Source organism: Phodopus roborovskii, unplaced genomic scaffold, assembly GCF_943737965.1.
Source record: "Phodopus roborovskii unplaced genomic scaffold, PHOROB, whole genome shotgun sequence".
Classification (NCBI taxonomy): Eukaryota; Metazoa; Chordata; class Mammalia; order Rodentia; family Cricetidae; genus Phodopus; species Phodopus roborovskii.
Window position 1 is genome coordinate 174,925 of NW_026126567.1, and position 26,806 is coordinate 201,730.

Sequence of the window (26,806 nt, forward strand, 5' to 3'; positions counted from 1 at the left end):
TAGGGCCATAACCAGAGAGCTCAGGATTGAGCCTACAGACATTAGCTTGGGGGGGAGGGCTTGGGATACTTCGGGGGCGGAGCGTGTTCCTGGGGCGGGGCTGGGCGGAGCCAGAGGTGAGCGGACACTGCGGGTCTGTTGCCGGTGCGGAGCCTAACCCGCCTGAGATGCGGTGCAAAGGCAGCGTGAAGAGTGTAAAGACTCGCCGTCAGGCCGCGGAAAGGACCTGGGAGCGGCCACGGGTGAGTTGCCATGGAGACAGGGATTGTGGTGGTGAAGGGCAAGGGCGAGGTCACCCCGCACCCAGCCCAGGCTGGGAGTTCTCCCCAAGCAAGACTGCAGTCTTTCGGGCGGAGCCTCGGGCGGGGGAGGGGTGGGGGGAAGCGCCCGAGCTGCAGGCCTGTCCTGATTCAGGATCTCAGAATCCTGGGCTGGCACCAGGGAAATGGGTCGTGAAGGATGGGTTGTCTTCCGGAGAGTGTATTTTGGTACCCCCAGCAGAGGCCGGATCGCGTCTATAAGCAGGGAGGAGAATATTGGTTCACATCCCCCCAACAGTCCCAAACACCAGACCCAGCCTGTGGAACTCTGTCTTGGGCAAGCATCATCTGGCATACATCCGAAGAGTCTTTAGGTAGGACCTGGGCACTCATCATGACCCCTTCCGCTGTGGCAGAGGACTCACACAGAGGGAGAGGGAGGGAATTCCACGCAGAGGAAGCAAACGCCAGAGGGACCTCTGCCCCCAAAAGAGACTAAACCTGGGTTCCAGTCGTCTGAAGACTCTCCTGCACTATAGGCTCTGCCAGGAAGAGACTGCCTGCCAAGTTTTCATAAGCCCCCTACCAAAAAATACCTCAGGGTGAAATCCTCTTTGGGTTTGACATTCAAGGACCCCAGGGCCTCCCAAGTTTCTTTGATGTTGCCCGTTCCTCCCCTTCTTTAGCTCCTTTTGCTTGCTTTTGGTCTTCTGTTGGAATGCTGCATGTCCTGCTCCCTCCTCCCATCTCCAGGTAAATGGAAATCAGTTAACACCCACTGAGCTGGTAGTCTCTCCTGCCTGCACCCCCACCCACCCAGCCAGCTGTAATCACAAGTCTCTGTCATTGTCCTTGTAGGGATGCTTTCTCCCTAGGAGACCAAGGGCTCAAGAAGGGCAGGAGTCCATGCTTTGCTTCTTCCCAAGCCTGAATTGCATCCAGGACCAGCTGCTGTCCTCACATCTCCATCATGACACCCCTGCTCACAGTGCTCCTGGTGGTTCTGGTGGGCCTGCCTGTGGGTAAGGTGGACTAGAGGGACACGGTTGTGGGACAGGCAGGTGGAAAGTCGGCAGGCTGGCCAGTGTACCCCTGCCTTCTGACTGTCCTGACCTGGTGCCTAATGGGAGTGGGAGGTTGGCTGGAGACAACTGGTGGCAGGAAAAGGATTTCTTCTTGTTCTCTGACCCCCTTCACTGCCCACAGCCCAGACTCTGGAGTGCCATGTGTGTGCCTACAATGGAGACAACTGCTTCAAACCCATGCGCTGCCCAGCTATGGCCACCTACTGCATGACCACACGTACTTGTGAGTCCGGTGACCTGGAGCATAGGGATAGGAGGAGCATAGAGAGGGAGACACCACCTGCACTGGTGGACCTACAAGCTGAGATTGGGTTTTCCAAGGTCCTGATCCTCTCACAGCAACCTCTTGTGTCCTGTCCCCTGTAGACTTCACCCCATACCGGATGAAAGTAAGGAAGTCGTGTGTACCTAGCTGCTTTGAGACCGTGTACGATGGCTACTCCAAGCATGCATCTGCCACCTCCTGTTGCCAGTACTACCTCTGCAATGGGGCTGGTTTTGCTACACCAGTGACCTTGGCCCTGGTCCCGGTACTCCTGGCCACCTTCTGGAGCTTGCTGTAAAGCTCTGTTCCCCAGGCAGACCCACTCAAACACAAAGCTCTTAAAAGACACAATTGCACCCTCTCGCTTCACCCAACCCTCTTCCTTCAGCTACAGTGAGGGCCCGCGGCTAGCTACAAAAGGATTGATGAAATCCAGATACCTCACTCCAAGGCCATAACCTTTCATTTTTCAGAAGGCTGATATATGGATCTAGATCTCTCTAGATCAGGGGCATCAGAGAAAGTGCTATTTGTGGGGGTGAAGAGGAGTGTCAGTCAGTTACACCAACTGGAAGGAATTAGTGGCCAAATTCCGCCTTCATAGCATCAGGAACCCACCCCAGTCTACCCAGTAGAGGACAGGTCTGCTAGAGGGGACGAAAGATCATGAACTGGCTAGAAGCTAAGACTCATCAGAGCTGTCTCCTACTGAGGCCAGCAGCTGCCCAGGGCAAGTATATGATGGAGGCCATATGAGGAAGCCTTTTGTCATTTCCAGTTAGCTCAGGAACTCTGTTAGGCCTGGAATCAGGACAGCTCTTGGCCAAGGGTACTAGCAATGGCTTCATTTCTGCAGGCTACAAAGATCCCTCCAGCCCTAACAGCTCAGCAGGCCTGTTGACCTCACACCAGCTGCTGGGCCTTGAGGCTGGCAGGTGGCCCATGCTATATTTTTGCCTGGGCTGTACACAGGCCAGAGCTATTCTGGGCATGACAGGAAGGGAACAAAGGCAGGGCGGAGTAGGCTAGTGAGGTGACCGGGACAGCAAGGCAGACTTCAGCCAGCTCCCTAGGTCCTGTAGGCAGGTTCTACATCCTAAGGCCTCTTGGTAAATTATGGGGAGACAAATGCACAGGGAGCCAGATCAAGTCCTGGGTGATTGTGACTGAAGACTTCTGGGTATCAAGACTCTGAAGAACCCAATCCTAATTTAGGAGGCATCGATCTACCTTTCATGCCAGTGTAGTTGACCCAGAAAGCCTTACCCTCTTCTCATGTGCCAGTGAGGAAATTCCTGAAGCTGGCCAGTGTCCGTGCAAGGGATTATGGCTGGCTAGGAGAGTCTTATTCGCCATCATATCCTACCGGTCACACATCCTGAATGCTTTTCTCAGACCACCCAGCTCAGGGCACAGGGGACCTTCCTCCCTGCTGTTAGGTGGATCTGAACTCTGCTGCTGAAAATGATGTGGTTTTCTGCCTCCATTTTCTTCTCTGGGGACAGGCCACTGGGGAATGGGAGATAGAAGCCTGCTAATATGAATTGTGCAGCTTTATTACAAAGGTAAATTGGATGGGAAATGGCCCAGAGATGAAGAGACATTGAATACCCAGAGAGACTAAGGAGTCATGGGAGGTCAGGAGTGGGGAGGGAGTAACACAGGTGCATATACAACAGTGGCTGCAAAGCCCAGAAGGCAGTACTGGCTGTGGTGTCCCCTGAGGACCAGGCAGGATGCTGAGAGGAAACTGCCCCCAACCGAGCTTGCATAGAGCACATGCTCTCTCTCTCTCCCTCTCTCTCTCTCTCTCTCTCTCTCTCTCTCCCTCTCTCTCTCTCTCTCTCTCTGTCTCTCTCTCTCTCACACACACACACACACACACACACACACACACACACACCATTGGGACTGAACTGTGGAAGCCACAGGGCTCTGGTAAGGAGGCTCAGAGGCGGGCCCCTGACTCAGTGGGTGAGGCCTGGGAAACATTACCCTGCTTGTGCAAGTCCATTGTCCCCAGTCAAGGTGGCATCCTGGGTCAGAATGGGGAGGAGGTCCGAGACCAGGTCCTCCCTCCCACCTCAAGGGAGTGTGAAGAAGAGGCCCTTGATTACCTGTGGCTGAGAGTGCTGCAGTGTTTGGAGGCAGTTTCTTTCTCATGTCTCATGACACCATCCAGACAGGCCCCACAGTGTCCACACTGCCACCCATCCCTACAGGAAGCATTGCACCTGCCTAGCCTGTCTTTGGTGCTTAGCACAGAGCCCCAAATGGTGCTCAATTAACACAGGGCCAACCCTGCCAGTAGGAGTTGCCGATTAGGGGAACAGTGCCAGATGGCCTGTCCTGAGTCTTATCTCTGGTGGTGTGGCACTGCAGGTGGCTCTGCACATTCCATAGCAGTTCTACAAAGTGTGTGTGTGTGGGGGGTCATGATAGGAAAAGAAACTGAGACACAGAGGGGTCTTAGTTTTCCTGGGCCATCTGACCTCCTCTTCTGTTTAGTACCAGCCCATTCTCTTATGGGTGCTCTTCCAGCAGTTGGGGTTCTTTGAGGCTATATACCTTCAGGATGGCCATGGCTTCTTAAACTGGAAAACCTCAGAATGTAAAGTTCTAAAGGGTTAGGAAACTGAGGCCTTAGAAGGGAACATCAGAACTGGAGGTTTGAAGGTCTGGGGAGTAAGCAAGAGGTGCCCGGCCCTGTGTGGGAATACAGAGAGAAGAAACATGGGATGGAGTTGCAGACTAAAGAACAAAGTTCCATCCACTGTCACAAGCTGACTCTGCCTTTGTCAAGGACTAGGGATCAAGGCAGTGGGTGTTGTCAACCTAGGGTAAATAGTTGCCCCTCAACATGGATGGTGTTCAGGGTGGCTGGCAGTGATTATAGCATTGCATTCTGGACGCAGCTTGGGAGTCACTGAAGAAAAGCTGCTGGATGGAGCAATGACATCACAGAGTGTGTGTGACTCTGTGGGATCTGATGAAGCCAGGTCAATACTTGAAGCTGAAGCATGCTACAGAGCAGAGGGGTGTGACTGGTCTAGCCCACCAGAAAGAAGCTGCCGGGGGAGTCATGCTCTGCCAAAGTGCCTGTGGTTGGCCTCCCCAAAGCCCATATGGAGAAGAGAGGGTAGACTACTTTCTTCATTTTCTGCAGCAAGCATGCAAGCTCACATTCTGAACCTCTAGGATGACTTCCAGGAGTAGGGTGGCCCCTTGTTGCAGTGTTTGGTCACTTCTTAGCAAGCACCATGGTATCCTGCAGCTGCCTGCCCTGGGTTCCTCAAGTACAGGCTCTTACTCCAGCCTTCTCCTTGGTGAAATGGCAGTGACAGTCCCCATTCAGCTGGCTCTTGGGGGCCAGTGACAAGCCTGGGACTTTCCGTTGAGGAGACCCCAAAGGATGAAAGGATACGTCTATGTGTCTCTGCCAACCCTAAGCTCTCGCCCAGCAAGGACACGAAACACACTTTTATGCCACAGTTCCCTTCCCCTAGCCATCCCCATGTACCTATACGTCAAAATGGCCAGTGTCAATGTTTCCCCACTGAATGAATAAACAAATGAAGGGCATGTGTCTACCTTGCTTTCCTACTTGTCTTCTCTCTGAAGGTCCCTGGCTTCTGTCCTGATATTAGAGCCAGCCAAGGCAAAAATGGTATTAACAGGATTCCAGGGGATTTCCAAAACTCACCCCCATTCTGTAAAGAGAGGCAGATCCATCAGTTCCCATCGATGGGCAGACAAGCCCAAGGGTTGGCTGAGGAGCTGAGTGGGAAAAGACCACCCCCCGACACACACACACACACACACACACACACACACACACACACCCCACTGGCTACTTCTGCCTTCTTCTGGCTTGTTGATTTCTGATACCACTTTCTACCTAATCCTCAGAAAGAGAGTCTAACTCTCCCAGCCCCTCTCTCAGAATCTCTGGCCCTTTGCCCTGCCCAACCCCCAGATTTGGGGGGTACCCATAAAGCTTAGAAGTAATTCAAAGCCTCCTGGACAGCCAGAGTAGACACATGGGGTCTCCTGCCTAGACTGAGTGCCCATACCCCATCCTATGGGCAGTATGATCCCTGCCCTGTTATATGTCACTTTTGTCTCTTACCCCAACCTGGAGCCTTCTAAGAGCAAAGACCTTGCTTGTCCCTCCTGCTGACACTGGGCATATGCCACAAGACACAGTTTCCTTGATACCATGCCAGTACCATCCCTTTATAGGTAACACTCACCCCTTTTTCTCAGGACCGTGTGTATAGCCGTGCTTCTCCTGAGCTTCTTAGTCCTGGGAGGGCCAGGACAGGACTTGGCAGATGAGGAAACTCTGACCCCTCAAAATCCTGGCTACCTTGCTCCACGCAGAGTGAATTGATGAGAATGACACCTTAGCTTCACCTGGCCCCAGCTTCATTCACACTTGCCAGGGGAGGGGAGGGTGGATTGCTTATGCTATGCCCCATGCAGCTCCATGGTGAAGTGGACCTGTACTGAGCTTCTGGCATGCACAAGGCATTTCTTGAGAGACTTGATCCTGATGGTTGGGTCATCCCTACTCCACAGAGGAGGGAAGAAGGTTTCTGAAATTGTACCAGGCGCTCCCTGAGGCCACACAGCAGCAAGCTCTGCCACCTCCCATCTGAGCCAGGTTGCAAGTGACTCAGGGCTGGGAGCCAGCAGCTATAGGAGCCAAGGGTGGAGTGGGATCGATGAGCAGGTATAAGGGGTGGCCAGGCAGTAAACCTCATCCTTAACACGGAGGACATGAGGCTTCTCTTCTGGTTCCTTCTGGCCGTGGTCTTGAGCATGGAGCTAGGTGAGTCAGGGCTGTGGCCGCTTTCCCTACTATTCTTACTTATCATCACTGTCCATACAGCCTGGGTCACCACTCACCCTTGTGGGTACCCCTTTCTTGTCTGCTCTCCTCATCCTGGGAACCAAGACCCTCTCTACCCACCAGCCTCTGTCCTCTGCCTTCATAGATTCCCAAATCCTCTTCTCTGGACCCTACAATACTCAGTGCACTGCACAGCTTACTTCTCAGTTTGAAAGCCACCCCTAGGCCTCTCCAATTCCATAGCAACACCGCTGCACACACACAAGCATGGCTACTTTGCGCTCCTCTGGCTCCTCTGGCCCCAGACGGTATGCAGCCACTCTCTCCTGATGCCCTCCTTCCTCCTTGCTTAGATTCTATCTGTTCCACCTTCCTTGGGAGACTTTATCCACTTGACTTTAATCCCCATCAGACTTCTATACCCTAGTTTCATTTGCTTCTGTAATAGGGACTTTAATCCTAGTGCTTGCTGGTGACCTCTCAGGGATACCCCGAAATATACTCACTATGCCTGGCCTTGACATCATTTAGTGGAGACCATATCCTATATCCAACCCCAACTAACACCTGAGTAAAGAAACAGTTGCTCCTATTGTCCATCAGCAACCTGTGCTTCAAACACAGCCAGAGCCAGTTCTCAGAGGCCTCACCTAGTAAAACCTGTTTCTATCCATGGATTGGAATGCTCCAGGTCTTGGGGTCCATCTAAGGTGGGGTGGAAGGTCCATGTGTACATCTCTGGCTGTAGTTCACCCTTCTTGGCCCAGGCCTCATGGGGACTCTCTGACCTGAGAATACCTGAACTATTGACCACTAAGTGCTCCCCAAAACCTTCAGGACAGACCAAATCCACTTTGATGGTCCTGAGCTCAAAGTTCAGAGACCTGTGTCACTGTCAGGGCTGAAGTTTCAGAGGGAGTACTCAGCCATGGGTCAGTCACCCTCTCTGTCTTAACCAAGACCCTAATGTTTCAGGAGTATCTGTAAGCCTGAGACTACTCTACACTGGGATCTACCAGTTCCTTCCTCCATGGAAATCATGCCTTCACCTCAAAACAAAGGCCTCAAGCCTTGACAGTTACAAGTTGGAGGGAGCCAGGCTCCATGTGCCTCTCTCAGCATACCCCATGTCCTACATCTTTTCTGGCACCTATGGGTAATGCCATCTCCCTGGGGCTCAAAGAAGCCTGGAAAGGGTAAGCTGCATCCCAAGCTGACCTCAGAATGAACGAATAGGACCAGAGGGAGTCAGCTGTACCTGGCAACATTACAGTGGACCTGGACATGGTGGAGTGTTGTCCCAAGGCTCATTCAATCGCCCCTCCCACCCTCTTCTCCAAAGCTCTTTTTCTCTAAGCAAGTACTGACCGAGGGTCTGTCTCCATGACCTGTCACTGAACCCAGAGCCAATTTCTTTTTGAGAGCTAAACCTTCCTGGCCTCCTTGATGGAAACACACACACACACACACACACACACACACACACACAAGACAGTTGGTTATTTTTTTTGTTCTAATGACCCTGCTCTTGTCCCAGCTCCTAGAGAGCATTCATTTATTTTCTAAGCATCTCCCATGACTCATCAGTGCACCAGGGTGCTGTGTGATGGATGCTTGTGGGTCACTGTGGGATGGGAAAGGATCCCCATTCCTATCTGGAACTCTAGTGAATAGGAGTGTGATGACAGTCTTAATTATGAAAATAACAAGGCCAGTCCATGCATCAAAGGAGGACTGCTGCCCCAGAACTGGGAGGCTCCCTGGGAGGAGATGGCCTATGAGCTGAGGCTAGCTTGTGTTACATGGATGATGGAAAGATGAGCCTGGGCAAAGCTAGGAGGCATGGAGATGAAGAGGAATGGGAGGTGGTACCAGTGCTATTTTCCCCAGAACCTTTGTCTGTTCCTTTTGGTGCCCCAATCACCTGGCCCTCAGTCAGCTGCTGTCTAAACCCCTTCCAGTCTGGGGAACCCATGCTCAGTCTGTTTAGTGTCTTTAACATCCATGGGACAGCTACAAACTTGGGGGCTTTTGTTGATACCTTTTTGTCCCTGACAAGGTCTCAGCTTGCTCTGCAGAGATGGTAAACAGTCAAGGCAAGTGGTGGCGACCTTGCTGTGGTGTTGACTTCCTGTCTGTCTCCTGTTCCATAATGTATAGGATGAAGGACTGGCCTTTGAGACAGACCAGAACTGACTGACATACTTACATGTGAGATCTGGTAGAGGTGTGGTTATAAAAGGAGCCCCAGGGGGTGACTACTCAATGGCCCAGCTAGGATGGGACAAGGCCTAGGAGCTTCCGGCTCAGTGTCAGCTCTGGACTTGTTCAGGATCGTTGTTCAGCAGCACGATCGTTGCTGGAAAGTATCCAGGGATGGGCATGTGCTTAGGGGTTTTGTAATCCAGGGAAGGAAATTTAAGGAAGCAGGAGAGAGATGCAAAGAGGCTGGGAAGAGGCAGAGAGACAGATGAGGCAATCCAGAGAGAACATGGTAGACCACTTGCTTGATTGGCCACCCCTGAGCTAAATACAAGACTAGTGATATAGTATTTGTCAGGAAAATTGCCAGCAGAACTCATTGGGTTCCCATCTTCCTTCTGCCTGGCCTTGCCCTGGATTTCCTACTAATTGTGTAATCATGATGCCCCCATCATCTCAGCCCACAGAACGTTTATATCAAAGAGTATCTAAGGTCCCTGAAGATAAAGGGGGCATGGCTAAAGTCTCAGGTCCCACCTCTCCTCCACCCTGTTCTTTAGGAGCCTGAACCTGCACTTCCTTCCCACAGGAGTTCTCATCTCTGCTCCATCCAGTTCTTGCTGTTCTGAGCAGAGAGACATGGGCCAGCTGGTTCCAACAGGATCATTTGTATCTCCCACAGTGGTAGGCTGAGCACCAGGGTCTTCCTCCAAGGTCTAGAGGGGCTTTGCAGCATAGATAACAGTTGTGAAGCTGGGCTTCAGAGCCTTGATGAGGCTGGCAGAGAATGGAAGTGAGGTGCTGGATACAAGAGTGAGTGTCACCCTCTGCAGGAATTGCTCACCGGCTGCCCCTGTCTCTGTCTACCTATAGCTATAACACAGGGCCTGCAGTGCCACCTGTGCAAGGACTTTGGAGGCTGCTCCGGCAAGTTCAGATGCCCAAGGGACTCTACCCACTGTGTCATCATTGCCACCCGTGAGTGTGGTGGGAGGGGTGGGCTGGACATGTTCTTCCTGCACACAGAGCTGGCTCAATAGGCAGGCAGAGCCCAGAGCCAATGTGGTGGCAACAAACCAAAAACAGAGTAGAAAGGTGTCTGGCAACTTCTGTCTGGGGCAGGGGCCAGGCAGGGGTTGTCAGTGCCTGGGGGGTGACCCTCAGCACAATGACTGATGTGACAGAGGTTTGGGAAGCACCATGGTCTCTCTCCTATCCCCCAGGGTCTCCCATCAGCTTCACAGACCTGCCTCTGGTGACAAAGATGTGCTACAAAGGCTGTCCTGATGTCCCCAGCTTGGGCTTGGGTCCTCATGTATCTATCGTTTGCTGCCAGTCCAATCTCTGCAACAGAGACTGACCACACTTGTCACTACCAGCTGGTCCCACAGGACCATGTCCAGGCCTGGTCCTTGGAGATCATTCCAGTCTGGCCAGCCCAAAGGAAGTTCAGAGTGAAACCCTGTGTAAACCCACTGTGGTACAAACATAAGGCCTAATCCATTGTGGGCCACCCTCTGTGTCAACAAATTTCCGAATAAAAAGCAACTGGATCACATGGTGTGAGTTGTCCAATGGAAATAGTGTATCAGGTAATGGATTCAGGCAATTCATTGACCCTGCCCCATCTCTTGTCAGTCAAGGTCTCCTTGGTCCAGGCTGTCTGCTGTAGCCTCCACTGACCTCTCTTCCACTAAGAGCCTGCCTATTTCCAGGTAGACACAGGGCCTGAAAGGCACAGGGTGCTGCAGATGGCTGACGATGCCCTGAGCCAGCCGTGAGGAGGAGCTGAGTCTCTAGGCACTTGAAGCACCCATCTTGAGTCTGGAGTACCTGAGTATCACCCTGACCTAGGGCTGATATGCAGAAGAATGACCCAAACTTGGTACTGGGGGTCAAGGAGCACCCAAACAAGGGGCTGAGAGCTGGGGAGCACTGCAACTTGGGGGTAAGGGCACTTAAAGGTCAGCCTTGACAGGGGTTTAGAACACTTGAGGAGCACCCTGATTTGGGCTTGAAGGCTGAAAGGAACTCTGACCTAAAGTCAGTGAGTGCCTTTACTTTGAATGAGACTCCAGAACCTCCTACAGACCCATAGTTGAGCAGGTGGAGAAGGAAGGCTCTACAGAGGAGTGGTGGTATTCGCTAGCCACAGCCCTTTTTGGTACATCCACCTCTGTTGTCAGTAGCTCTTGGGGAACCCTGCTACCTGTGTCTCTGTACCTTGTCCTGTTCTATCTTTCCTACCTTGTCCTTGCCTGTTTAGACTTGGTTATATCTCCCAGAAGGCATAACCTATCAAACCCCATGTGACCCTGATTAATTGTATGAGTAAACCAAGGTTATGGTATGACCCAGAAGGGGTACCCCTTGGACTTAAGAAGAAACATGTCCACAGAAACTGGACCACAATCACTCAGAGCAGAGCTATTCACACACATCAGCCACTGTGAATGAACGCATACAATACGGCATCCTTTCGGCCACAAAATCCTAGTAGCAGTAAGGTACTGACCCACACTCCTGAAGAATTGACCCTTGAAAACATTACAGAATACTGCATTCTCTAGGACTCTGCACGAAATGGCAGGGATTTAGGGCAGACTGGAAACAGATACAGGAGGGAGGTGTACAAGAAAGAGGAGACTTCCAAAGCTTGTCCTTCTGCTGCACCACTCACCATCTCTCATGCTTGTCCATTTCTTTGGTCACACTAAATATCAGAAAGATCTTCTAAGAGTGGAGTAGTTATTGGGGGATGACAGAGCACTAGAATGAGAAGACATGTCATAGTGACAGAGGTTGCAGCTGAGAGAAAGCCAAGTGGGAGAAATGTGCCTAAGCTGCCTGGATAGCAGTCTGTTGGTTTTGAAAACATAGCGAGGGGCTTGGCCACTGTGGTCAGTGGTGACTCTGCTGTCCAAGGCACCTTGTTTAAAGTGCTGCAGATACAGAAGTCTGCATGTCTTTGTTCTGGGCATACAAAGCACAGGGTGCCAAGCAAGGAACCTCTGACGGGGCTCCTGAGAAAATCATTGTCCCAGACAGGACAAGAGCCTTCTCTAACAACTTCCTGCCTGTGTCCAGTTTTATGGGGTCTGACAAGGAAATTCTCATCCTGGGGTCATTAACTTTCATGCCAGCAAGCAATCTTGCAGTGGACTTCAGCTGACTATTCTCCAATACTACTCAGATACCAACTATGTGTAGCCCTCATCAGATCTTACAGGTTGAGGCTCTGTTCCCAAGACTATGTCCATCTCACATCCTTCACTCTCTGTCTTTCCATACTATGTTTTTGGAATCTTTGGTCATGTCCTTGATTTAAAAAAATGGGTACAAGTGTCACCTGAATTATTGGGGTTCACTAAGGAACATCAGGCATAAGTGCTTTCTCATTATCTTCCCAAGAAGTGCAGATTCTCCCACATTAAGTGACCTAGAGGCTGAGAGTTCTGACCTTTTGGGGTTTTATGGAGGTTTCATCATGTGGCCATGATTGGTTACATCATTGGCCACTGGTATCAGTTCAACTTTCATCCCTCTCCTGTCTCCAGAGGAGACTTGGGGTGGGAATAAAAGTCCTCACCCTCTAATTGTGCAGGCATCTCTCAGGTGATCAGCCCTATCCTGGAACTAATAATGAGGGGCATCCCTCCACTTGTCATTCATCAACTTATAAAATGATGACACTCTTATTGCTACAGGATTTCCAAGAGTTCTAAGGAGCTGCATGTCAAGAAACTTGGTTGAAAACAAAGAGTACCTTTCCTGGTGCAGTAGGAATGGAGGGATGGTTCAAGAGTTAAGTGCATGGATTTCCTTTCTGAGATAATGGAACATATCAACCCAGATGTCTGTGGCTATGTCAAAATTATTGAGCCCAGTAGTGGGATCTACCCCAACCCTCTCTCTCCAGGCTGGCCTTGAACCCATGACAATCATTTCTCAGGCACCCAAATGCAGAGATTACAGGTAGGCATCACCACACTCAGCAACGGATAACACTTGGAAATGTGTGAGCTGCCAGATATGTGAGGCATGGTCAATAAAGCCACTGAAAATTAAAAAGAAAAGATAGCCAAGCAGTGGTGGCACACACTTTTAATCCCGGAACTCAGGAGGAAAAGGCAGGTGAATCCCTGATCTACAGACTGAGTTCTAGGACAACCAGGGCTGTCTCAAAAAAACAAAAAAAAAAAAGTGAACAAACAAAGACAACACAAAAGAAAAAGATAAACAAGATGCAAAATATAAATTGAGAATTGCAAATTACTACATAAGAATCTGTAAAATAATATACTCAGAACCTTCCTAGTACTTGGGAGGCTGGGACTGAAGGTTCAGGGCAGCCTGTGTTATGGAGCTGTTAGCAAAATTGAAAGGCAGAAGACCAAGAAGGAAATATTTGTACCATATGCCAAGAAACACGCCACCCTCCACGTGTGCCCACACAGCAGTGCCACAGGAAATGAACAGAGGACACATACAGGAAGTCCAAGAAAAGAAGAGTTCTGAGGTAGGAGCCTCATCACCCTTATTATCAAGGCTGTGGCACAGGTAGTAAAGAGCACCCAATGAAAGATGCAGGGGGTGAGGCATGTGGGAGGTGGCCTCCGTGCTGCTCCTTGGAGGGAAAATTGGCAGACTTGGAAGTAGCCTGAAGTCTGCCGGACGCTGCTTCTGTAGACACCTGTGTTTGAAGGCTGGGTAGTAATGAGTTCACTAGACCCAAGATAAATGATAAATGGGTGTTTTATTAGTGAGCAGTTTACACAGATAATAGTAAAGAATAGCCGCAGCCTTCCTGCTCCAGAAGATGAAATCTCTGCCCTTCCTACAAAATCCATAACCAGAGAGAGAGAGAGAGAGAGAGAGAGAGAGAGAGCCAGCCCCACACCCATATGCACCTGAAGCCAAAGGGATATGGCCACTAACACAAATTCACTGGCAAGGCAAGATGCTACTACATGAGTCTCTTGTCTAATGCAGCTAGCTTCAGTGCATCTGTGTCCACTGCTGGGTGGCCATGGCGATGCATGGTGACTGATTTGCAAAATCAGAGGCTTCAAGGCAGACTTTCAAGAGAGGGACCGGCTAGCAGGTTGAAGATGTCTGAATGTGGGGTGATCTTTAATTGTTTCTTCTGAGGACTCCACACATAGGTCCTTTGGGAAAGGCTTTAGTTAAACCACAACTACCACCATGTTATCTTCCTGGGTGCCTCCTGGAAAGGTTGCACTACAACAGTGAAGACTAAGGTGGTTTATGATTACAGGGACAGTGATGGGGGCAGTTCTAGTTCCCCTGAGAGCAGACTCTGCCCTTCTAGAAACATTCTTCTGACAACTGGCTAGTGAGTGAGAGGGTACGGACATGTCTACTGTCTCCCTTTAAGGATGAAACTGGATATCTAATGCTCATGGGTCCTGAGGCTGGTGCACAGGGGTTCATGCATACCAGCATCCTTCTAGAAAGATCCTGGAGGAACAGGGCACAGTGGCCTCTTTCCATAGTACCCTCCTGGGTCCTGTTTGTGAGACACTTCCTTTTCAGTGTGGGAATTTTAAGAGCCACTCATCTGGCCAGGCAGTGATGGCACACACCTTTAATCCCAGCACTCAGGAGTCAGAGGCAGGTGAATCTCTGAATTCCAGGCCAGCCTAGTCTATAGAGTGAGTTCCAAGACAGCCAGGCTACACATAGAAACCCTATCTTGAGGAACAAAACAAAACAACAAAAAGAGCCTTTTTCTGTTCTCCTGGGTGCTCCTTTCTGAGGGACAGGAGAGCCAGAGCCCTTTGGTCAGCAGATCCTGGCTGCAAGGGGAGGGCCCATGGCTTGCTGGGGCCCTCAATGGAACATTCTGGGTGAAGGCTGTGCATGGTCAGAATAACCTTGAGTGGCTGTGGGTGGAGTAAAGGATTACAAATTGTCCTGGCATGACCTGCTCTCATGGTGAAGCCAGGGTACCAGTCCAAAAACATAGGTGCTTATGGGGTTTATGGATGCTCCCTGGGAGATGATGTGAGAGGATAAAGGAAGAGTGGCAACATTCAGTGCAGACAGGGAAGGCAGAGTCAGGGCTCTTCTGAACTTGAGAGAGCATCTGTCTAAACAGACCTCCTCTCCATAGCTTGTCTGGAGCTCAGGATGGTAACCACTGCTCTCTTTCCCAGGCATCAAAGCCAGGTCTCTGCAGCTGATCTCCATTACCTTGAGAGGCAGAGGCAGGAATCCATGCAGAGTCTCTGCTCAAAGCTTCTTCCTACCCATCACACCAGCACATTTCTTTAGTGCTGAAACCAGAAGGAGGTGATTCAGACAAAGTCAGTCTGGGTATGTCTGGGTAACCAGTGGCTGTGCAGCGTGAGAGGGACAGAAAGGTAGAATGTGACTGAGTCATAGTTCCGGTATGACTTCTCAATGTCAGTAGCCCCAAAAGAGAACCTACAATGTCCTAGCTTAGTGGAAGTGCTGTGAAGGTCCTCCACAGTCACCTTTTGAGCTCAAAGCCCAGACACTCATAAGACGTGTCACCAGTCATACTGTGAACTGATCCTGATTATATACTAACCCCGATCCCAATCGCCATGCCTTATTCCTGGTTACATTCTAAGACCTGGTCTTGTTCACATTCTGAGCCCCGACCGTGGTTCCCACACTGAGCCCTGATCTTGATCCTGGTCCTACTGTGAGTTTTTACTCTGATCATATTCTGAGTCCTGACCCTGGTCACAGGCTCTGAGACCTGATTCCTTTGTACTCTGAGTCTTGATCAGGTTACACTCTGAGCCTTGACCATAGTCACGCATTAAGCTTTGATCCGAAGGTTACTGGAATCGAGAAGGGAAGGGTGTGGACCTCCCAGACAGAGCCAGCCCAGGCCCTGGCTGAGCTACATTCCTCCCTGCCCCATGATGGAAGTTTCCCAGGTACAGCCTGGGTCTCCCAGTATAGTTGGTGGAAACTCTAGGGGCTTTGATGCCTAGGGGACAGGTATATTCCAGGTGGTGAGACAGACATGGGGCCCCTGAGCCTGAGGACAGGAGGGAGCTGAGCGGATCTGGGTGTGGTGGAGGGACTTGGTTCAACCTAAGAACATGTAGGCATAGAGTAGGCTTTGTAATCCAGTTAACTTCAGCACGTCTGTGCCCAATGCTATGTGGTCATGGCCATGCATGGTGAATGATTTGCAAAATCGGACAGGTTTGGGATGCTGCCTGGCTTGCCAGGTGACCTTGTCTTAGTCAATTAGCTTCTCAGAACCTAGTTTCTTTATCTACACTAAAATTAATTAGTACTCTGTCCCTCCAGAACTGTCATGAGGAAAAATACAGTTGGTAGGCCAATTCTCTGACTCATGCTAGGCTTGGAAAGCCCAGTGGTTACTCCAGTGCCTAGGAAAATGAGGATCTCCTATGCAGGGTGAAGCTAGACCCCTGTGGAGCTGCTTAGCAGAAATCCCAGGGACCATAAAGAACTAAAATGGAGATCCACAAAGATCACTTCAATTGGAAGGGCAGAGCAGAAGCACGAATGTGACACCCCTTGCTGTGGGGCAGCAAGAGTAAAACCAAGACAGGAGTGGGGTTTGGATGCCCACAAGTCCCCTGGAAGGCCCGGCAGCAGTGTGGCTCTGACCGCTAGCAAAGAATCTGGCAGCTGTGCCTCCACCCCTACACTTCTCAACTGAGATAGGATCCTCTAGGGAGCAACCTATGGGGGAATCAGGGACCTAGTGCTGCCAGATTATGGGGATCCCTGTCACAGCCTCCTGTCTGGGGCAAGGACACCACATAGACACATAGATACACAGGGGGGGGGGGAAGACTTCCTTTTCTCCAACCCAATGTTTCCCAACCTTTCTAACGCTGTGACCCTTTAATATAGTTCCTCATATTGTGGAGACCCCCAACCATAAAATTATTTTCATTGATACTTCATAGAGGTTTGCCAAAGGGGTGGCTAGCCACAGGTTGAAAACCACTGCTCTAACTCCTGACTTTCAGTGAAGGGAGGTGGAGGGAAGTATTTGGGCCCAGGGAAGTCCGGCCTGAGATCAACCCATGGGCCATTTGAGATGGGCCCAGTGTGGATGACCCTCCAGGAAACATGGAATAGTCTTTAAAGCCACCCTTGGCCCTCCCATTGCACCCTTCCTTCAGAAACCTTCCTGTTGATCAGGCAAGTTCTGTCTTTGTTCCTTAGGCCTTTGAGCAAACTCTGGACTGGTTGTTAGTGGCAATTCAGCACACCCCACCTTCTCGCTGACTACTTTGGAGGAGCTGGGAGGCCCAAGATCACCTTGGAAAGATTCTGGCCCAGAGCAGCCAGGCCATTGCTCTGTTCTGCAGACAGCAGCTGGCCATAAGGTGAAGGGTCTTTAAGATAGCTGGAAGTAGGCAAGAGAACCCAATCCCCACAGTCCAATTCTGTGCAGCCTGGAGACCACTGACCTGTCCCAAAGGAAGGAATCTAGAAGATCCCTTTGGCTAGGAGTTTACAGGGATGGTGTGAAAGGACCCCTAATGAAAGAGGAAAGTAGTCCCAGGACCAGGAAGGGATAGAGCTGGAAGAACAGTCTGAGGGGGGCTGGGTATGTTCCGGAAGGAGTCAGAGGAGTGCCCAGGAGAATGGGGCGTTGGTGAGGAGACAGGGCCAGCCTTCCAGAAATCTGATTCCTTTCTAATCTGCCTTACCAACCGGTCAGACCACCATTGTAGGCATTCCAGCATCCCCACCTGGCAGGCCAGAGTGAGCATTGAAACTATGCAGGGGACCTGGATGGTGCTGTTGGCTCTAGTATTGGCCACCTGCGGGGAGCTTGGTGAGCATAGGGGAGTATGGGGGCAGCAGGGTTTGTGCTTCTTGGGACTGTCTTCAGAGAGTAGCTCAGGGGGGAGTTGCAGAGGGGAAGAAGGCAAAGCTGGGACCAGACAGGCAGGCAGAAGCCAGCAGTAAGGCCCTAGATGCCAGCTGGGAGTTACAGGTTCTTAGCATGTTCTCTAGGGAAGGTCTTTGAACTCGGAAAATGGGGAGACCTGGGACACTGGTGCAGATTGCCTAGGGCGCTGTGTACAATGCAGATGTAGAGGGAGAAAGGAGACACAGAAATGTCCAGAGATGGGGTGACCAGTGGACTCGGGGTTTAAGAGAACATGTGGTACCTACATGATGCTGACACGCAAGCAGTTAGGTGCTCCGTGGTGTGGACTTAAGCCAGGTGGCCCCAAACATTTCTAGAGACTGAGTTGGCCAGAGGCAGAAGCCCTACCAAGTGCCTGGGGATGGGGAGGTGACTTTTCTGTGAATCTAGATTGTTTAGACCAGTTGGAGACAGTCAATCTTACTGAGGCTGCTGATATTGGGGTTGGGATGCAGGCAAGTTGAAATCCCAGGCTTTACTCTACACCTGCACCTCTCCCCTCAGGGAAAACACATTTGCCAAGATGGTACCTGTGAGGTCCTAGGTGCAGCTCCCATCCAGTGCTCCAAGGACCTATTTGCCTGATCCCAGGACAGGCAGCACACTTCAGCAGGAGAGTAACTGATGATGAGGGCACCTGCCTTAACAATGTCTGCTTGAAACTGGCCTGTGTGTGTGTGTGTGTGTGTGTGTGTGTGTGTGTGTGTGTGTGTGTGTGTGTTTTGATGATCATTGCATGTCCTCATCCTGGCCCCAGACTGAGTCCATTCTTCCAGAGGCACAGTCTGTAAGACCTACCTAGATCAATGGTCAGTGAATAGCTGGCCCCTGGCTAATGTTGTTGTCTCCTTATACCAGAGGCGAATGTTACCAGCAGGCGGTTTACTGTCCTCTTGTCACCTCTTTCCCAGCTATGGCCTTGCAGTGCTATACCTGTCAGGATCCTGTGAGTGTATCAAACTGTGTCACCATCACCACCTGCCACATCAATGACACCATGTGCAAGACCACACTCTATTCCCTGGAGACTGGTCAGTAGACTCTGGGTGGGACAGAACTGGGGTCCAGTGTCTCAGCCTCTCCAGACCAGTGATGTTGGCCTACTGGGCTTCCAAACAGTCTTTACTACCATTCCATCATTTCCCAGCCAGCAGGCCTCCCTCTCTTCCCTTCTGCCCTCATGATGGGAGACACTTGCTGTTTGTTGGGAGCCAATGGGCAGAGTTAGCTGCCTTACAGCTTGGGTTACATTCTGTATTACAGACCAGTGCAAGATGCCATAGGTGTCCTTTGTATGTCACAAACACTCAGTGGTCCTGGTTAAAAAGGAATCTAGGCCAGTGGGGTGGGTGAACCCAGAGTAGGCAGCCCCTGGGCTTGGGGCATGAAGGTAGCAAAGGACTGACCTTTCTGGTTGACATTTTCTGCATCCTACAGTGTTCCCCTTCTTGGGGGACTCCACCGTGACCAAGTCCTGTGCCAGCAAATGTGAGCCCTCAGACGTGGATGGCATTGGGCTAACCCGGCCAGTTTCCTGCTGCAATTCTGATCTATGCAACGTGGATGGAGCACCCACCCTGGGCAGCCCTTGGGCCCTGGTCCTTGCCCCAGCACTTACCTTTATCTTGGAATGCCTGCTGTAAAGCCATGACCTTTTCACTCTGCCCTACTATCCTGACAGCCCAGTTCCCTGATGCCCTGAAGAAGTACAAAGGCCACTTGCATCAACCTCTTGAGTCTCCTTTCTGGGTACTGACCTGCCTTGCGGACAGGGAGATGAGCCTCCTTGTTACATCTCTAACTCCATTTCTATCCCTGTTATTCTCTACTGTCTCCTGAAGTTTAAAATCATAAGCAAGGACAGTCACCAGGCCTGGGACACCCATGCAGATCAGGTGATTGCTGCCTTCTAGGCCTTAGGGCCTGTGGGGAGTTTGATAAGTTGGCAGAGGCTAGGCTAGAGGAGAAGCTCACCAACAAGACCCCTGCTCCCTGATGAAACCTGTCTCTCTCCTCCCTGACCTGCAGACATCTCTGTTGCCCCTCACTCAGCTGGTAGCATCTTCAGTTAAGCTGAGATGAGTGTCTCACTTCCATCATTGCCCCAATCTTTGACCCTGGATCCAGGGATCTTCCTCTTGGTCACAACCTCCAAAGGTAGCTCTGATCCCAGGCTAGGGTCCCATGACCAGTGCCATTGAGGACACCCCAAACCTGGAGGCTCCCTGTCCTTGGGACTTGGGGGCCTACATCCTTGCCTCATGTGGTGCTCTTCATTCCTGAGCCAGATTCCGAGGTCAGGGCTCCCATAGTCCAGTGAGGTCCACCACAAATCTTGGGGGTACAACCAATCCCAAGAATTACAGATCTCTGTCTGGATGCCTCCACAGGAAGAATGGGTAGACTTCTACAATATGAATAATGAAAATCTACAATTCTTGTGATATCTCAGATACCCACATTTGGGTGTGTAATTCTGAGTTCTGACTTTGTCAACAAGATAGAGGCATTGTCCGGTTATCACATCATTCTTGCTCACCTGACTTTTCTTGTATAATATGAGCCTTTACAAATGGACAGACACTCCATAGGCCACCACAGAGGCTGAGGACAAGCCCCACCTGTGATGAGAGATCTGGGCTGTCTATGACCAGAAAACAGCTCAATTTATGACTATAGAACAAGGCTCAGTCTATGAGCCAGTTTATACCCAGGGGTGAGGAGGCTGCCTAAAACTGGGGTCAATTTTGTCTGTGACCAGGATCAGGATCCAGTGTGTCACCCTGGAAGGGGTTTAATTTGCAGCTTTTGCCCAAGTGAATCCATAACATTCTTTGACCTCAGTCTCATTGGCTGTGAGCCTCTCTTCCAGAGTTTTGTCCCTCTTTGGACTCGATAAAATTGAGTCTGTCAGTCAGTCCCCTCTCCACATCACTGGTCAAAAATGAGGTACTTCAGGAAGGCCCCATCCTCACCAAGGGCCTGACCAATGTGGTGATCCAGAAAGTTTATCAGCCAGTAGGAGGAAGATAGGGCAGAGTTTGGCCTGATGACCTGAGGGCCTCTGACTTCAGCTGGATGAAGATTCAGCAAAGAAGGAAAAGCAATTTGGGTACCCAGTGGTCTGCTCCAACACAGGGCTGGTTGATATGGCAAGTTCCAACCCTTTCCTGAGGCCTAACAGCTCTAGTACACACACCCCAACACCATCCCTCTGACCTTGAAATTAGAAGTAAACAACAAACTCTCTGCATTCCCAGCCTTGCTCTTGCCCTGAACAGAAACCAAATTTAAGTTTCTAAGCAATATGACCAGAGACAGATTTCTTTCTGGAAGAAGAGGGTTGTCCTAAAAGAATGTGAGCTCTTCATTCCTGGGATTTCCAGGCCTGTGACAACTGCATTTTTGCAAAGGGTTACAAGAAAAGCCGTTTTTACCTTGGGGAGAGGGCAGTCTGAGGTCTAGGTTGGGGTATGGATAGCACTACCCTAGATCTCTTTGGAAGAAATAACAAATCTCTGACTTCAATTGCCCACAAACCCCACCACTCAGCCATCCACCCTTTCCCCACCTTACAATCCATCCATCCATCCTCCCATACATTTTATTAGTCATTGGTTTCCATCTATTTTATATCTTCTCATTCACTCATCATCCCATCTATCTATCTATCTATCTATCTATCTATCTATCTATCTATCTATCCTTTATTCCATCCATTCATCCATCATCTTGTCTACCCACCTAGCCATACATTTAACCACAACAAATCTTTCCATCAAACTCTTCTATCATCTACCCATCATTCTCTCATCCATCCACCCATCCATTCTCCATCCTTTCACCTGTCCATCATTTTTTGAGACAGGGTTTCATGCAGACTAGTATGGTTTCAAATTCACTTTGTGACTGAAGATGCTTTGAACTCTTGACCCTCTTGCCTCCACTTTCCAAGTACCACTAATCCTGGTGGCTACCCATTCCTTTAATCTATCCATTCACCCTTTTTCCACCCCTCCTTCCTTCCTCCAGAAAATGCTCTCAACAGTCAGCATGGCCAGTTCTTGGTTGGAAGTGGGAAGGGACTTAGAGCAATGGAAAAATGTTCCTCCATTGCAATGCTGATACTCTAGCAGAAGGCAAGAAGAGCAAGCATCACATACCAAAGGGTGGAGCAGTCTGCCCTGAAGGTAATAGAAATCCAGGAGAAGTTTCTGAGAAGAGTAGCAAGTGGTGTGATTTGCATTTTAGCCAGTGCCTTTCAGTGGAAGGGAGAGGGTACAGATAAGGGGGAGAAGACAGACTCCAAGAAACAAACAGGATGATCTGGCAGACGGCTAGGGCTGGACAATGGCCAGCTGGATTGAAGGAAACAGGAAGTGGCCAAGGTTCCAGCTTGCATAAAAGCTGGGGATTGCATCAGGTGCTTGTACAGACATGAAGAGAAACCTAGGGGTCCCTGTCAGGGCAGGTGCAAGAGAGACAATTTGGGAGAATCTTGTCAGAGCCTCTGTTGGTTTCTGCAGGCAGTCTTGGTTGGCCGGGTTTTACACATATTCCCTCATTTCAGCATCCCAGCAACCCCAGGGGCTAGGACTGTCATCATTCCAATTTAAGGATTAGACTGGTTCAGAGAAGAGAAATAACTGGCCCAGGGCCACATCACGGCATCTGCAGCACTCAGGTTCATGGAGAAGCTCTGTTCCAGACTCAGAAGGGTGACCCTCCAAGTCATACACTATCCTGTGCTGGGTTCAAACCCGATCTCCAGGTTCTACACCTGGGACCAGTGGTGAGGGTGTGAACTCACATAAAGAAGCTGCCAGACAAGGGCATAAATTCAACCCTGCCCAGCAGTGTCGACCCAGACACAATGCTGCCTTCGCAACCCTAGCAATGGGGGCTAGAGAAGTGGCATGATCCACTACAAGAATGCTGTGTGCCCTCTCCTGGCTGCTGCTCTGCCTAGCTCCTCCCCTGCCATCACTAACCTGTGAGGTCACCCCTCCTTTCCAAAGCCAGGACAAGCAGGCCCTTCAGGCAGCCTTAGGTCGGCCTCATGTCAATATCTCCTATTTGCAGTACACAATCCTATACTGTTCATCAGCACTCTGTCCCTAGCCCTGGAGTCCAAGTTCACCTGCACTGTGGTACAAGGGGCCTTACAGAGCCATAAAGACCCACTTCTGCTGAGCAAGGTACAGTGGATGTTCATCTGTCCCGTTTACAGATGAAAGAAGGGGAGACCAGAGTGAATGCCTGGTAAGCAGGTGTAGGTCACCCAGAAGGCCATATCTAGACTCAGTCTCCCAGGCTTCAGAATCAAACATTCTCTGGCTCACCTCTGGGTGTGGTCTGAGGACAGAGGCCCAGAGTTGAGTGGCCCCACTATTTAACTTGCAGGAACTGCAGTCCCTCATTCTGCCAGCCATACCTTCTCTTTACTTTCATGCAAACCTTGTACAAAGGCCTCACCCTACAGCACCAGGTCATTTCTACCCTAGCAACCCATAAATGTGAAACCAAGGTCTGGAAACACAAAGGGACCATCCCAAGGCCACACATAGAAAAGCTGAAAGGCCATGAGAAAAACCCATGCCTCCTAGGTGCCTGGCCCAAAGCTCCTTCTTGATTCCCATTCTGTCACAAGGTCAGGCTATAACTCTGCTGTGACAGTCTGTAAAAGGTGGCCCACTTATTGGCTCTTGACAAGAGACACACATGTAGGCTGACAACCCACCTATGCAGTCACCCATCTATCATCACTTATTTTTAGCTAAGTATATATCCATCCACGCAGTTAATCATCCATTCATCGTGCATCCATCCATCTACTTGTCCATCCATCATCTATCCTCCACCCATCCACCCAACATCCATCCACCCAACATCAAACCATCCATCACTCATCCTCCACCCATCCATCCATCCATCTTTTGCCATTTTTCTCCTTCTTCATCTGCCTACCCCCTATCCATTCACATGGCCATTCATTAGAACCTTGGAGAACAGAGAAAAAAAATAGAAACCCATCTGGTGAGGGCTGTGGAGGATGAAGGCCTAGATGGTCCTTATGGCACAGGAAAACATCTAGTGTGTCCATGACATAAAATGCCCAGCACAGGAATAGGCATAGGGACTCAGGAGAGACTATGAGTTCAGGAGGCCTTGGGGGGGTGGTAAGTGGAGTCTATTGCCAGAACTAAAGCTCAAGATTGATCGAAAAGCCATTCACTAATGGTCAGTTGTGGTCAGTCTAATGTCCCATGTCCACCTCTACCTTCATAGTACCTACACCTCACCAGCTACTCCCCCTTTCTACACCGGCTCAGCCTCTACTTTGTGGGTACATAGATCAGTCTTGGGCTCTGGCTAGGCAGATGGGGATACAGTTCCTGTGAAGTTCCCTATATCAGGCAGATCTAAGGCAGCCTTGCACAGGAGCCCTCAGGACTGGGGCTATCTGACATAGTTGAGGCAAGAGGCTCATTAAAGGGCCAGTTGAGCCAAGTTCTAAAAGCCTTCCTCATTTGGAGTTGTCCTGGGACAACAGGGCAGGGTGTCTAGCACTGGAGGTGTGCCAGCAGAATTAGGAACAGGGCTCCCAGACAGGGACTCCCAAGAAGTCCATAGAGGAGCCCCACCCCAGGATGGGAAGTGATGATGGCTCCCATCCACCACCCACATCCCCAGCCCTGTGCCACCCTCCTGAGTCACCCTGGTCCTGACAACACCCAGAAGCCGAAGCCGGAGGCTGAGTATAAATCCTCAAACATGAAACCAGACAGGCTCCCAGCTCCTGAGGACTGAAGAATGGCCTTTCACTGCACCACTTGGCTGTTGCTCTTGGCAGCCTGGAACATGGGCTCTGGTGAGTGGCTGGGAGTGAGACTAACATGGGGAGTCTGCTGTGGGCTTCAGTTTACCCCATGTCCTAATGAAAGAGAGGAGCCGGGAGGCTTTATAGCCTCCTTTGGACCCTTGGTGAGCCTTCTGGATTTTAGAACTCAACTTTGTCCTGGGACAGAAGTCATGGCCATGGCCTGTTTTCCAGGGAGGGAGACAGACTTGGATGGTGGACATGGTGTTCCAGTCTGTCAGCCAGCCATCTGGGTCTTGAAGAATCTCAGGAGGTCACTTTCACTCACATCTACCTAGTTCCAATATGGGTCCCTGGAGCTAGGTGGTGAGACTGTGCGTGCTCCCAACACTTGATAGGTGAAGCCTTCAGGTGTTATACCTGTGAGCAGCCCACAGCCATTAACGCCTGCAAGAATATTGCTCAGTGCAACCTGGAAGACACAGCCTGTAAGACTGTACTGGAGACAGTGGAAGCGGGTAAGGCTGGGCTCAGGCAAGGGTTGCTGGTCCACCTGGGGTCAGGTTTACCTCCCCTGCCCATGCTTCTTTTCATCCACCATTGTTCTGTTTAGCCTAGGAAGCGGAGAGGAATGTATGAATGAGTGTGAGTGCATGCATGTAGAGCGATAGCCATTAAGCACCTGCACTGAGATAGTAGGTGTGGATAAGGGAGAAGGAATGGCTGTCAGTGTTTGCTACTGTGACTTGGGCTAGAGCCCCCACTCACGGCCTGGGAATACATATGCTCTGCAGATGTGCCACAGCTGAGGGTTGGGCAGAACTGGGGTGTGGGTTGCAGGAGAGGTTTGAGAAGGTAGAATGATATGGAAAGGGTATGCAGAGAGATAGGAGCTGGAGTGGCTTCAGGCTCTGACATCTGCCCATCCTGCAGAGTTCCCCTTCAACCACAGTCCTATGGTGACCCGCTCCTGCTCCAGTTCCTGCCTGGCCACTGACCCTGACAGCATTGGGGTTGCCCACCCTGTCTACTGTTGCTTCCGTGACCTCTGCAACTCAGGAGATCCAGGCTTGGTGACAGGACTCTAGACACACAGGGTGCCTCATTCCTCTTATATCTCCTCTCCTAGCAGGGCCTGGTGCCTCCTGCAGTCATCTCTGTCTGCATGGCACTGTGAGCAGAGCTCGCTGGGCCTCAGGTCACTCACGCTGTCCCACCAAATTATGGAAAATAAAATAAGCCAATGATGAAGAGGCTCCTGTCCTTGCTGGGCACTAGGAATGTAAAGAGCTTGCCTTTGGGGAAGACAAGCTGTGTTCTGGCATGTTCCAGGACCCTGACCCTCATTCATATCTCAGATGAAGAGACATAAACCTAGAGGGAGAAAGGCCTCCTGGACCACCCTTTCTACAAACTAGCCCATCTCAGTCCAGGGCACGTTCCTCAGTCCAGAAAACCCTCCCCTAATAATATCCCCCCCTGCACCCTAAACATCACCCTGTCTCAAAAAGAAAGCTTTAAGTTGGGATGTCATTGCTTCCAGGAATCTGTAGTCTGTCCAAATCTGCCAGGAATACAACAGGGGGTCAGATGCTCAGCAACGCCTCTACACTAATCTTCTTGGGATGTCCATCTCCAAAAATCTGTCTCTCTCTCTCTCTCTCTCTCTCTCTCTCTCTCTCTCTCTCACACACACACACACACACACCTCTTAGAATGGCTTGCCCATTCCTTGAGACAGCTGCAGAATCAAATGTAGGCAATGTTTACTTCAGACCCAATGCCATGTTGGGCCCAGAGCACTCCCAGGGGCAGTGACCAGGGCTGAGGATGGAGGGACAGTGACTCCCCAGCCAGGAGCTCATGCTCCTTGGGATCTAAGAGCCCTTGTCTTGTGGCTGCTGCTTTCCCTTACCAGTGTAGCCTGTGGCTGCCACTCTGCCATCTGTGAGGCATGTGGCAGCCATGGGGCCTGAATGACCCCAGGCACTAATGCTTCTTAACTGAGCACTTCCTGGATTCTCCAGCTAAGGGGGCCATGGCCCTGGAGTCCCATTGGCAAGTAGGACTGCTGGGCTGGGCCCTGTGAAGAAGGTAGCAGACTGTCCAATAGTCTGCAAGCACAGAGGAGAGTAACTAGGACAATAGCAGGGTCCCTCAAGCCCCCTGAGAGGTGTGTGGAGCACCTTTCCCCCTAACATTCTATGCTGCCAACCTGGCCCCCTAAGTCACCAACTAAACACCATTTCTTTTCTTTTCTTGTTTTTTTTGAGACAAAGTTTCTCTGTATAACAGCTCTGGGAGTCCTGGAACTAGCACTGTAGCCCAGGCTGGCCTTGAATTCAAAGAAGTCCATCACCACCACCATTTCTAGAACCAACTCCATACCT

The 26,806-nt window shown here is 50.7% G+C and overlaps 4 protein-coding genes across 4 annotated transcripts; all 4 read left to right on the forward strand.

The window, feature by feature from the left end:
- The first annotated feature begins 557 nt into the window (after positions 1 to 557).
- On the forward strand, positions 558 to 3,078 carry Lynx1 (Ly6/neurotoxin 1). Its single transcript, XM_051202559.1, has 4 exons — positions 558 to 634; positions 1,119 to 1,282; positions 1,467 to 1,568; positions 1,712 to 3,078. The coding sequence occupies exons 2-4, from the start codon at positions 1,231 to 1,233 to the stop codon at positions 1,906 to 1,908; spliced, it is 351 nt and encodes a 116-aa protein (XP_051058516.1). The 5' UTR covers positions 558 to 634; positions 1,119 to 1,230; the 3' UTR covers positions 1,909 to 3,078.
- A 3,298-nt stretch (positions 3,079 to 6,376) lies between these two features.
- Positions 6,377 to 10,162, forward strand: Slurp2 (secreted LY6/PLAUR domain containing 2). The gene is made up of 3 exons (XM_051202560.1): positions 6,377 to 6,444; positions 9,541 to 9,645; positions 9,891 to 10,162. The coding sequence occupies exons 1-3, from the start codon at positions 6,393 to 6,395 to the stop codon at positions 10,025 to 10,027; spliced, it is 294 nt and encodes a 97-aa protein (XP_051058517.1). The 5' UTR covers positions 6,377 to 6,392; the 3' UTR covers positions 10,028 to 10,162.
- A 7,226-nt stretch (positions 10,163 to 17,388) lies between these two features.
- Lypd2 (LY6/PLAUR domain containing 2) lies at positions 17,389 to 19,324 on the forward strand. The gene is made up of 3 exons (XM_051202567.1): positions 17,389 to 17,497; positions 18,508 to 18,627; positions 19,034 to 19,324. The coding sequence occupies exons 1-3, from the start codon at positions 17,440 to 17,442 to the stop codon at positions 19,237 to 19,239; spliced, it is 384 nt and encodes a 127-aa protein (XP_051058524.1). The 5' UTR covers positions 17,389 to 17,439; the 3' UTR covers positions 19,240 to 19,324.
- A 5,041-nt stretch (positions 19,325 to 24,365) lies between these two features.
- Positions 24,366 to 25,625, forward strand: Slurp1 (secreted LY6/PLAUR domain containing 1). The gene is made up of 3 exons (XM_051202494.1): positions 24,366 to 24,467; positions 24,815 to 24,934; positions 25,350 to 25,625. Exons 1-3 carry the CDS (start codon positions 24,410 to 24,412, stop codon positions 25,502 to 25,504), a joined length of 333 nt encoding a protein of 110 aa, XP_051058451.1. The 5' UTR covers positions 24,366 to 24,409; the 3' UTR covers positions 25,505 to 25,625.
- The last annotated feature ends 1,181 nt before the right edge of the window (positions 25,626 to 26,806 follow it).